This window comes from Mus pahari, chromosome 11 (assembly GCF_900095145.1).
Source record: "Mus pahari chromosome 11, PAHARI_EIJ_v1.1, whole genome shotgun sequence".
Lineage (NCBI taxonomy): Eukaryota > Metazoa > Chordata > Mammalia > Rodentia > Muridae > Mus > Mus pahari.
The window spans coordinates 2,779,734-2,792,124 of NC_034600.1; the positions used below are offsets into that span (position 1 = coordinate 2,779,734).

General features: G+C 47.9%; 1 protein-coding gene across 1 annotated transcript in view; it reads right to left on the bottom strand.

The window, feature by feature from the left end:
* Positions 1-12,391, bottom strand: part of Adamts16 (ADAM metallopeptidase with thrombospondin type 1 motif 16) — a 106,396-nt gene that overhangs the window by 8,750 nt on the left and 85,255 nt on the right. The window contains exons 19-20 of the mRNA XM_021208625.1: positions 1,100-1,301; positions 811-1,005 (exon numbers count right to left, since the gene is read on the bottom strand). Coding sequence (XP_021064284.1) covers positions 811-1,005; positions 1,100-1,301 — 397 coding nt within the window. The remainder of the gene's footprint in view (positions 1-810; positions 1,006-1,099; positions 1,302-12,391) is intronic.

The window sequence follows — 12,391 nt, forward strand, 5'->3', positions numbered from 1 at the left end:
GAGAGAGAGAGAGAGAGAGAGAGAGAGAGAGAGAGAGAGAGAGAGAGAGAGAGAGAGAGAGGAGAGAGTGTTTCTGTGTAACAGTCCTGGCTGTCCTGGAATTCAGAACAATGATTTCCTAATACCCTAGGAAGAGAGTACATCCCTGACTGGTGTGGCAAGATTTCCGAGGCCCTTTAGGCCTCACTTAGGCCAAACCTAATCAGGAAACCTTTGATCTCTAAGTTCATATCTCCATGGCTCCTCCTGTGTGGGGTCTGGATATTCCCAGAATATGAGTGAGGACAAGCCCTTCATTTACATCCATGCTGTCGATGGCTACACAGCCAGTGGTTCAGCACATGCCACCTAAGCATTTCTACAAACATAAGCTGGCTGACCATCAAGAGCATTTGAGAAATGAATCCTGTGTTTTCTGAATTAGCACATCTTCTCTCTAATCTGCCCAAGGCTTGATAAAGGCGACCAATATTCTTCAGTTATGGGGGTCATTGTGAGGAGGGATGGGACATGGAGGGAGGTCAGCACAGATGCCAGCGAGGGGGAGTGATCTGAGAGGATGAATCAGGGCAGTGACTGGCTCAAAGCGTAGGAAACTGGACAGTGTGAGGAGACATGATGGAGGCGGAGGAGGCAGCAGCAGGCAGCTGGGGGAGTAGAGGTGGACCCCACTCTGAGGGGATCTGGTGAGCATACCTGGTGGACCCCACTCTGAGGGGATCTGGTGAGCATACCTGGTGGACCCCACTCTGAGGGGATCTGGCGAGCATACCTGGTGGACCCCACTCTGAGGGGATCTGGTGAGCATACCTGGGACCAGGCAGAGACCAGCCACTGTAGCTTCTTGTGCTTGTGGCAGCGCTTGAGCAGGCAGATTTCGTGGGTCCGGGGTTTGGGTTCTGAAGTGCAGGCAGTGTCGTGGAGGAGCTGGGCTCGAGCTGAGGGGTTGGTACTCTTACAGGCCACTGTCCTCTTCCTCCACCCCTTCCCACAGGTCCTCGAGCACTGCATAAGAGAGCAAGTGGGCAAAACTTTCAGTAAAGGTGGTCCACAGTGTGTGGTCCGGCCACCACCATCCCTTCTCAGCCCACCCAGTTACCTCTGCCCAGGGCCCAGTGCTCCAAGCAGGTGGGCAGCTTTGGGAGTTGCAGGCTTGGTGAATGGGGGGCGCGGGCTGTGGACACAGACTGGCTGGGATGGACTCGTCACGGTAGTGTGCCCTCCGTGTGCACCGCACCAGCCTGCTCTGGGTGCCCCCACCGCATGTCCGGCTGCACACGCTCCAGTTTCCCACGGACCAGCTGGTAGGGGACACAGAAGCCCACAATGAGGGGAGGGATGGTGTCCTGGCTCCAAGGCAATAGACACATGGTGACAGAGGCCCATGGTTTTCCAGTGACACCTTACGCAAATGCAGTGCTTTCCGGCCACAGTTTTCATAGAGAGGACATTTGGACTGGTGCTGGGTTTGTCTCTCAAACTTTCAGGGGGATCTGGTTTCCCTGTACTTGTCACTAACCCACCTTAGAACAGGTCTCTTATCTCCCTCTAAACTTTTTTAAAAAGTTAATAAAAGTTTTAATAAAAGTTTTAATAAAAATAGAAAGTTTAATACATTTTAATAAAAACAGAAAGCTTTAATCATTTCGAAAGAACTTCAAGCTTATACGTGCTCAGCTTCAATAGTCATCCATTAACAACTGACCATAACTTATATAACACTTGTATGCAAATTGTACTGGTATGGTATGCCGATGAGATGCAGCTATTTCAATATAGAGTTTGCATGCAAATTCCAGACAGTTATTTCTACGTGCATGCCTTGAAGATCCAAATTCTTTGTGTTTTAAAAAACATAGCCACAGTACCATTATGGTGTCTAACATATGATGGTATTTGACATGTGAATATGGGGTGAGATATTGATGAATTGGATGGGTAGTGTGTGTGTGGGGGGTGGTGAGTACGATCACAATATATTGTGTGGATATATGGAGTTGTCAAAGAACTAACTCACTTCTAGTCAATGATGGGAGCGGCTTCCTTTCTTTCTTACCTTCTACAACTTGTCTTTGTTTGTTTTTTCTGATCACAGGATTTTAAGCGCACATCTCTGTCCCTGTTAGCAGTCAGATAATTCAGATTTGATTTGATTTTCCCTGCAGCCATTCAGGCCATGCCGGGTACTTTTGATAAGATATCGTGACACACCCCATCATCTGTTCAGCCTCCTCACAGCGTTTTCTCCCAATGCTACACTGGGGATTCACTCTCCCTTTTTAAAAGCATCCTTGTTGATGGATGGATGTGCTGGCTGGAGAAGGAAGATGGAATGGAGGTGGGTCCAAGTGTAGCCCATTGGTGCCCTGCTAGGTTGGAGCGTAGCCGGATTGTGTCTGCACAACCTTGGGTAGGAGGGCTTTACAGCCATGATGCTCAGCTGGTACAAGTGGGACCAAGAGGATCCACACTGCAGTGGGGGATTTTTGCCTATTAAGCTGTCTTCTTGGTTGAGTTTGGAACTCTTTTGACAATTCTAAGGCAAAGGTGGTGAATCTGAAAGGAAAGGAAGCTGATGGCATTTCCTGGAAGAAATAGGGAAACTTCCTGGAAGAAGAAGGGAAGCACCACACCGAGCTGCTGATAGACGCTATAACTCCCTAACATTTTCAACCTCAGCTGTATCAGACTGCTTGGACTCAGTTTTGCCTGGAGGAGCCGTAGGCTGTTTTATTCCTGAAAAGATTCCATTACACTGTGAAGCAGGCTGTAAATGGCCAGTAATGTAAACTTTGAAACACATAAAAAGGAAATACACAAGGGGTCAAGGAATTGATCCCGTGTCAACTGTGGGAACATATTAGGTTCTTGGTATCAGCAAGATGAGTGCTTTTTATTACATGCTAAACAAATAAATGGCACATCCTTCTGCCGTGGTGTGATGGCTCTGCATTTGAGTCCTCTTGGCTGCTCTCAGGCCACCTCTGTGAGCTTTCATGTTGTTTTTATGTTTTCCCATTTCTTATGTTCACTCTCAGCCCTGCAGCCTTATAAATGGTAATTGGTGTCCACGCTGGGGCTGTGAAAGACATCTTGGCTGCTCGCGGGCTTTCCGCACCTCCTCCCTAAGTCTCCTGTCTCCACCATCTTAAGCCACTCCAACTGGGTTGATCTGTTCTCTGCCCTTTTCCCCTAACTGCAGGTCATTAAGAAAAGCCTTCTGCACAGAGATCGTGCAGATTGTGTCAACAAGTGCCAAGTGTCTGCTTTGCTTCACAGGGGCGGCTCAGGGGAAATGCCTTCATTCCAGCTTAGGAGTGAGCTACAATCCTTCTTGCTCCTCTGCTGACCAAGGGAGGGTTCCCTGAGCAGAGCTGACTAGGGACTAGCAGTGGCTGCTTTGTTTAATTTGCCTGTCTTTACTGGTGGAAACCCGGAAGCTACCCTTCCTCAGCCAGTCAGAGTTCCCAGTCAGGGAATGGTGCATCCAGCCATCACTGTGGGGTCTTCTTCACGGGGCCTCTGTGTGAGGATCTCACCACTGCTGTGAGCTATAGAGAGTGTTGCTGCTTTCTCTTAGAGGGTACGTTGTATTTCCTGGGATCGTTTGTTCCACATTAAGTATCTGTACTGAAAAACAGCTACGAAGGTTTGGGTATGGAATGTCCCTAAAGGCCAGAGTGTTGAAGACTTGGTACCAGCCCTCGATGCCTTTACATTGGGGGCGGGAATGTTAAAAGGTGGAGCCTAATGACAGGAAGTGAGGTCACTGGAGCATGCCCTTGAAAGGGATGCTGGGACTCCAGGTCTTCCGGTCTCTCGTCTGCTTCCAGGCCACTATGGGATAACCGCATTCTCACTTTCCTGTTCCTGCTATGATGTCATGCTTCCCCACAAGCTCATGTGCCAGGGAAACCAGCTACGGAAACCAGCTCTGGAACTGTGAGCCAAAATTAACTCCTCCCCCTTTTCTGCTGATTTCGTCACCTGCATTTGTTACTGAAGCAGAGCATGGACCGACACACCAGGTATTTGATGTTTCTCAGTTAAATACTCCCCCACCCATTTTTAAAGATAAAAATAACACGTGACTCGACTCTGTTGTCTATTGGTTCTGTTAGAGCTTCAAGGTCCAGCCTTCTGATCTGCTTTCTAAATTAACTGTCAGTGGATGCTTTTGGGTGCAGTAAACATGGGGGTAATCACCACACAAATCCAAGTCACAGCACACCTGTAAGATCTGAGAGATGGGGGACACGGAGGCTCCAGCCTGAGCATTTACCACCAGGTAAGTCTTTCACATTCCTGTGTCTATAACTTGTCTTTCACAGATAACAGCATCTGTCAGCACACTCAGGTCCTTCATTAAACCACCTTCTTCACATCTGTAAACGAGCCCTGATGAGCTCGGTGACACCTTCCATCCAGTGCACATGCATGCTCAGCATGTGGCAGACCTGTGCCTCCAGCTGCTTCTGCGGTGGGAGAGAATGGGTGCTAACCAAGCTCTGAAGCCACACGAAGCCCCATCTTACACTATGAGGAAGATGCCCTTTCCACGGGGGGGGGGGGGGGGATAAGTTAATTTAGAGCATAGCAGGCTATACCATGGCTGGGATCAATGGACGAAGGGTGGGGGAGAAGACAGATGTCAGACGACCTATAGATCTCTTTTCTTGTCAGGTGATGAGAATTTAGGAATTAGTCTCTGCCAAAGGGCATTTTGTTAGCATCCACTGCTCTGCGGAAGCCAATGGGCCTTCGAGGTAACCAGTGCACACATGGGAGCTGTGGAGCCATATACATAGGCTTGGTAGACCTTCACAGTCTTTAGGTACGTGCTGATCTCTTGAACGACCGAACACAGAATCTCCAGGTCCTTCTAACATGTAGTAAGCAACGAAGGCTCAGAAATCATGGTGCAATGTAGCTGCTGCACTGTCCCCTACCTTCTTCCCAAAAGGTAGTTTACACAGAAGGCAGACATACACTGACCTTCTTTGTTTTCTGCAATGCGTCTTTCTAGGACTTCATGCAGTGTCTATCTCTGCTATCTAGGTCAGAACAGAAAGCCCACCCCTGACAACCCTGGCATGGGGCAAGGGCTGGTTCCAGGCCCTCTCCAGAACCTTGAGGATTGGCACTTTATAGTTACTTCATTTTCTTTAGCCTCAAAGATTTGGACCACTTCTCTTTCCTTTATAGAGCTGAAGGGGAGATTTATAATGAGCCAGACACTGATCCAGTATTGTTTTCATGTCGAGATGCAGGATTTCTCTGCTGAAGCATGCAAAGCCAGACATCAAAAGCTTGTTCCAAAGGAGCCATTGTGGCATTAGTTTTATAAACTGCGAGGAGCCAAAGGCCTGTAAAGGTTCACTTATCAGAAGCCAAAATGCTATTTTTACCAGATTTTCTTCTCTTACTGCCTTGCTGTTGCGTATTATCTCTCAAAATTCAGGAAGACCATGAAGTTTCATCTACACAGGTGAAGACAAGGAAGAGAGAATTCTGGGAGACAGACCTCCATGCTCTAAATGGTCTCAGTTCATCCCGGTTCCAACAAAAGCATTCATCTGAGAGACTGCTCCCTGCAGACACTTGACTGTACCCGTAAGCCTCTCAGGATGCCTCTTAGAGGGACCAAACAGCTCCCTAATGAAGGTGGAGCCATGGGTCCTGGGGAATCTGCCCTTCCTGTAGTTCCACCGGGAATGGGAAGAGAAGGGTGTGCCTTTGAGCCTGAAAGCACATCAGAAGTGACTTCTGTTGACCAGCCTTGTCTCTGAGAAAGTCTGGCAGTCAGCGAGTGAGTGAGATGAGTGAGTGAGATGGAGGCAGGAGTGAGAAAGGCTCTTATTCCCAGGTTCTGTTCCCAGACAGCACAGAGGCCCACACTTGCCCTTGTTCTGTTGGAAACAGCAGGGGTTCCAGAGTTCAAATTCCAAAAGCTCCATCTGGCCTCCTGCAGAGGAGGAAGCCGCTCCTTAGGCACTTGGGTCTGCACGGTCCTTTGCTTAGGGTTTTCTGCAGGAACCCAGCTACCACCTCATGTGCTTTGGGGGCAGGCTGCAAGCCTTCTGGTGTTGAAGCAAAGCTACCAGGGAAGTTAGCAGAGATTGTCTCCAATAGCTTTCTACTCCAAGCCTCCCAGTTAATTCACCTAAGGAAGTGGGGGGACTTCTTGCCCATAGAGGACAAAGATAGGAAGGAGTCTGTTCATGCTGTGCTTGGACAAGTCAGGCTGAGGCAATGGGGGAACTGACAGCTGAGAACTAGCCCAGGTTGCCCAAACTGTAAGTACACCGCACACCACCCTGTCAGCAGGGCACCAGAGCACTTTCTCACTGGCAGGATCCCACTGAACTCTCTGCAGTTCCCCTCTCAGTGGAGAGCCACTCAGATGGGGCTCTGTCCTGGTGATTCTGTGTGTCTGCTGCATTCTTCCTGAGACATCAACCTTGTGGCCTGGGTGGTCTCCTCCCTGCCCCTGAGCTCAGAGCAGCTTCACTAGAAGCTGGCGTTCTCGCACTCACACCCTACTGACACTTCTTCTCCTTGGAACCCTTCGCCTTCCGAGGGAGCTCTCTGGCCATGCCCACCACTGAAGCACCATCTCAGAGGTGCCAAGCGTGCCGTTGGATGCTCACAGCCCTTTTCTGCCACTGATGTCTTTTGGGTTTCACCCACCCTGCCGCGTCAGCCTTTAAAACCTGTTTATGCCAGCTGAGCTTGTCACTGGAACTGTGTAATGTAATTAGGTTTGGCGTAACTTTGTGAAACATGACCTGAAAAAAAAAATAAATAAAAAAAAAAAGAGGCTTGTTTATAAGAAAATAAAGTTGAGTCTTGGGATGACTGAGTCAAGACCAGTCATCAAGTGGGACTGCTGTCAAGTTAGGTGTGGCTGAGGAAAAAAGTAAAACACGGAGAAAAATAAAAGTAAGCCGAAGCGATTTTGCAGAAAGATGAGTAGAGGGAGTCCACCCTTCTTTCAGAAACTCAAACTGAAACCAGGTGCTCTGAGCTTGTAGGTTGGGTCCTTATTCGTCAAAAGGGTTGGGCCCTTCATGAACAGAACGATCAAATGGCTCACAGTTATTGATATCAAGTGAAAGCAAATATTCAGGCCACCTGGGTATATTGTAAATTTGTCAATTTTAAAAATCAGTGGGTACCCAGACCCTATCTCAGTGACTCATGACCCACTCTGCGGAGCCTCTATTCATAGACAACTCCAATCAGTAGCCAGTGGCCCACCTCAGCTCCTGCTACCACGGCAGCACCCCGCACTGAAGCTGGAACCTGGCCGCTCTCCTCTAAACCACAGCCACTGTTCCACTCCCAAGCAAAGCTTCTCACCCCAGTTGTGCAGCCAGCTTCATGCCATTTCATGCCTTCACTGTGCTTAGCTGAGTGTATACCGCCCCCCCCCCCCATTGTGGAGCCAGGGTCCCTTGCCCATGGACCAGGCAAAATTCCTAACCTGATAGACATTGGGAAAGCCTGTGGTAAGGATAGACACATTTGGGATTATCAGGGTTAAGACAGACTACCCGGGCCTCCAAGCTGACGGCATGAGAGAAACAATTGTGAGTGGCAGAGACAAGGTCGAGAGAAAGGATCTAAGAACAGAGTGTGGCAGCACACAGCAGAGAGGAGTTAGAGGCCCGAGATGATAGCTGGGTTCCTGGAAATGATGGTGGAGAGACTGACTGGACGGCATACGGAGAGGCCTCCATGTCTGTGCGAAGGATCAGCAGAGCTCCTCTGTAAATGATCTATCCACTGGGAGCGACTGTGGGTTGTCACTCATTGACATAGCTCACACTGACTGCCCACAGAATGCGTGCTTCAGAGCTGGTTACTTTATCATTGCCTTTGTGAAATTCACAGGTTGAAGAAAATGCACAGTCTCACAAATTCACAATGGACGTCTCTATCTCCCGAGCGCAGACATCTGTGTCGAGCATCATGCCATCCCTCCAAGTTTCCTTTTAGGTTCACCACAGTGAACTTGTGTTGGGGAGAACTCATTTCCCTATGGATGCATAAGTACATCAAGTCATAACCATGTGCCCACAGGGTTATGCGAGTCAAAGTCTGTCCTTGCTCCTGACCTTGGTTACAGAGCTGCCCACTTTCTAGATTCTGACCACAGAGGCAGGTACTGTGGGATAGAAAAGTGACCCTGGGTCAGGCTGTCTGGATTCAAATCTTTGCTCCTCTCTTTTGGAAGGCTGTCTTAGAATTTTACTGCTGTGAACAGACACCATGACTAAGGCAACTCTTAAAAGGACAACATTTAATTGGGGCTGGCTTACTGGCTCACAGATTCAGTCCATTATCATTAAGGTGGGAGCATGGCCACATTCAGGGAGGCATGGTGCAGGAGGAGCTGAGAGTTCTGCATTTCCATCTGAAGGCCACTAGGAGAAGACTGGCTTCCAGGCAGCTGGGATGAAGGTCTTATGGCTCTCACCCACAGTGATACACCTACTCCAACAAGACCACACCTACTCCAAGAAGACCACACCTCCTAATAGTGCCACTCCCTGGGCCAAGCATATACAAACCACCACAAAGACCTTTGGAAAATCATGAATATTCGTGTCTATATCATCTGTAGGCTAGAATTTATCCTAACATCCCCTCCATGCACTGTTTAGAGAAACAGGAGCTGGTATACAGCAGGAACTGCTGAACCACGAGCTGCTCTTCTCATAGAGATATCATCCTCCATTTCACCCTACCTGGGCCTCTGCTCCTTAGCCCTTACCTCAAGCAGTGAGTATACCCTATGTGGTGCACAGGACTCAGCAAACCCAGTGTGTTATCAACTCAACCCACAAGCAAGGAGAGAGAAGCGTGTTTCCTACTGCATTGCTTAGATGTATGTTTTGGGAAACCCCTCAGAAGGGCATTAAAAGCATGATCAATCAATATGAATTATTTTAAAGCAAAAAAAACAAAAACAAAAACAAAAACAAAAAACCACAGAGGCACAAACACTGTTTGTACAGTCTTTCAGTGATTTCCTGTCACAGGTTAATATGAATTAGTAAGGAGACCACAATGTCGAGATTCTGCAGGAATATTGAGTCTATCAAAGTAAAATTTAAAATACTACAAACGAGAGGAAAGGAAGGAAAAACGAATGAGGAACACTACAGAAAACCAGGAGCATTAATGCATTTCTGAAGAGGAGAAAGCAATTCACTGAATGAGAAATACCAGAAAGGTCTACAAAAAAAGTGACCTACATCTCTGCTGGAACAATGCCGTGGGGCTCGTCAAGGTGAACCTCCTGTGAGTAGCTCTTCCAAATCCGGTGCTTCATATAAAAAATGTAACCGAGTACTGTGACAGCTCCCATGAGAAGCTGCTCAGGTCCACTGAGTCCAGAAATGGGAACACTCGTTCTTTGTGTTGCTTTTAGACACCGCCTTTTGATGTCCCACCCCCCAAAGATGAGGCCTTTCTTCTTCCTGTGCATTGCCACACCTTTAGGCCATGGGCTCCAATAGGCATCTTATTCACTGGCCAGGGAATGTCCTCCTTACAATATTTAGAGAAAAATGAGCTACTCAGACACGAACTTGCACCCTTCATCGATGGGACAACCTCACAGCTAAGACACTTTGTTCCCTGGGGAACTTTCCTGTCCTAGGAAGTGCCATGTTTCTAGCTGAGAAGGGAGACATGCCACCCAAATGGTTCAGACAATGAACCTACCAATAAACACATCATCTAAACCGCCCTAAAAGATGCCCCTGAGATTGTGCTGAGTACCATAGCATCCATGGCTAACAGGGAGACACAGAATCATTTGTTCTTCAATAAAAGGTGACACAGACACAATGCTTTCTATGAAGACACTCTCGCTAGGGGATGCAGGCACCTGGCCTGGGAGAGGTAAATGTCCTACTGAAGGGTCTGGTGATACAAGGCTTAGGTTAGTGATCCCTTTGAGAAGCAGAGGCTTTCCTACCACAGCCCTTACAGCATAACTGTAACCGTATATATGCAGACTCAGTGGCAGCCGTGCCAGACCCATCCCAGGAGATGCTGCTTTCCCTACTGCGCGCCTTCCTTTCACCACATACATGTAAGCACGGTGCTGTGAGGATGCCACTCCCTCTGGGGCGCGGTTTTCTGACAGTCTACTTTGTGGTTTCTTGGATGTTCATATCTATGTAAATATGTAGACAGGATCTTCTCCAGGGTCTTGAGCACATTTCAAGTGCTCTGTATCTAGTGCATCTGGACTGTGGGAGCCTGGAGCACAGCTGCTCAGTCCCTGAGGCTTGGGAACATGGCCAGGGGGAATACTTCAAGGACTTAACACAGCAGGCTCTAGTTAGGCTCCTTCTCAAGTTCCACGTTAGAGCAATGGCGACCGAGAAACCACAAATCGCCTTCAATGTGATGAGTTTTCGGAGAGTAACCGAAGAAGCCGATTGGTCATGCTTATTCTCAGACTCAGTCCCCCAGCCTCTGACACACTGTGTGAAATCAGTCCATGCCCTCCCCAGGTCTCAGTCTCAGTCCCCTGCATCAGAGGACACTGAGGGATAGCAAGTACATCCTAGTCACAGCACTAGTCCATAGTGCCTTCACGGAGGAAAAAAAAGCCTGAGCATTATAGTTCCTTGTTTTATATAAAAACTGAGAGCTGTCAAGCAGGGCTAAACAGCAGGGGTGCAGATGAGCACTGGGAAGTGACAGGCATCCTCCTCCTCCTCCCCCTCCTCCTCCTCTTCCTCCTCCTCTTCCTCCTCCTCCTCTTCCTCTTCCTCCTTTCCTCTGCAGCAGCCCCAGCAGTTGTTGCTGTGGCTTCCATACAGCAACAGCGGTACTGGTTCCTTAGTTGCACGATTTCTCAGGATCTTTCCATCTTATCTTTAAAGCTCTCGAGCAACTGTCTGTTTACACCTAGATAACTGTGTTTGAGAAAGAATTGCCCCCCCTGAAAGGCTCATATATTTGAAGACTTGGTCATTAGGGACAGGCCTCCTCTGCACACATGGAGTCTTGAGCTCAACCTCTATTACCTGAGCCTGATCACATCTTACCACTTGACCAGTCTGCCTCCTAAGTGGTCTAGCCTCCACTTTCATCCTCCAGCACAACAGCAAGAGTGTTTCTAAAATGCTTTCATGTGTCAGGTATACTGTGCTGATGCGAACCAGCATTGCCCTACTGGGGGTCGGGTAGGGAGGCAGTGTCCTTCTCGCTGCCATGTCTATACCCTTGCCTGACCAATTATGTAGGGTACCATGACCTGAACCAGCTAGCTGCCCAGCTAGATGAAAACTAGTGAGGTGGTGACTACTCAAGTAGCCTTGTTTTGCTTGAGGACCTCTGTCCCAGCAGAACAGTGTAATACCTATGTCTCTATAGAAGGCCTCCTTCTAGTCCATTGCAATATCTAAAGGACACCATACTATACTCTGTCATACCTAAAGTCCAGCATACCGTATGTGGGCATACATGCTTCTCATAAGAGAAAAGAAAGCTTTTGAATAGAGCTGCAGCCAAATATCCTCCCTTATTTAGGTTTGCCGTTGTGGTATCACAAAAGAAACCCTTAACATGAGACCTTGAGAAACAGCTTCTGTACTCAAGGGCACCAGACACCCAAACCAAACCAAAGCAGAACAAGGAGACATCCTAACACTATCCCCAAGTGCTCCTGAAGTCAATGTGGAAATAACTGGGAATGCTGAGCAGGATCAGTTATGTCATGCCACTCACAGGAACTAGAGTCTAGTAAAGTAGTGGACTCCCTGTTAGAAGTCACTCAGTTCATGTGGGCAGCAGCAGAGGCAGGCTGTGCTGTGTGTCTCAGCCTTAGGAAGGCATACCTGCTGAAGTGAGAGTTAAGGTATTTGGATAATTAAATGACCTGATTAACTGGATGGCATCATATGAGACAAAACTGTCTTTCAGGTATTGTCTTTGTCATCATCTATCTCTCTGCCTTGCCTTGGTAACAGCGTACTACTGTGTGGCTAGTCTTTGTAAGACTCACATATATGAGAGATGAGAGGTAGGAAAGAAATAAATACCATCTCTCTTGCTCTGTCAAGAAGTCAACTAATATAACTAGCCTGTTCATTCTTGTGTTTTGTTTATGCTGTGTGCAATCAAGCACACACATTGGACCTATGTATCTTGGTTGCAAAAAGATATTCTGCTATGGATTTTGTAAAAGGTCATGAGGGTGCAGCACAGATAATACAAACAATTGAATATTAAGTACAGATGTGACCTCATTTGTAGATCAGGGTGAAAGACTTGAAGTTTGTCTATTTAAGTATCTATCAGAATGTAAATTCTGTACTTGTAGAACTCTGAGAGAGTTCATCACCACCTGGAAGCCATTTTC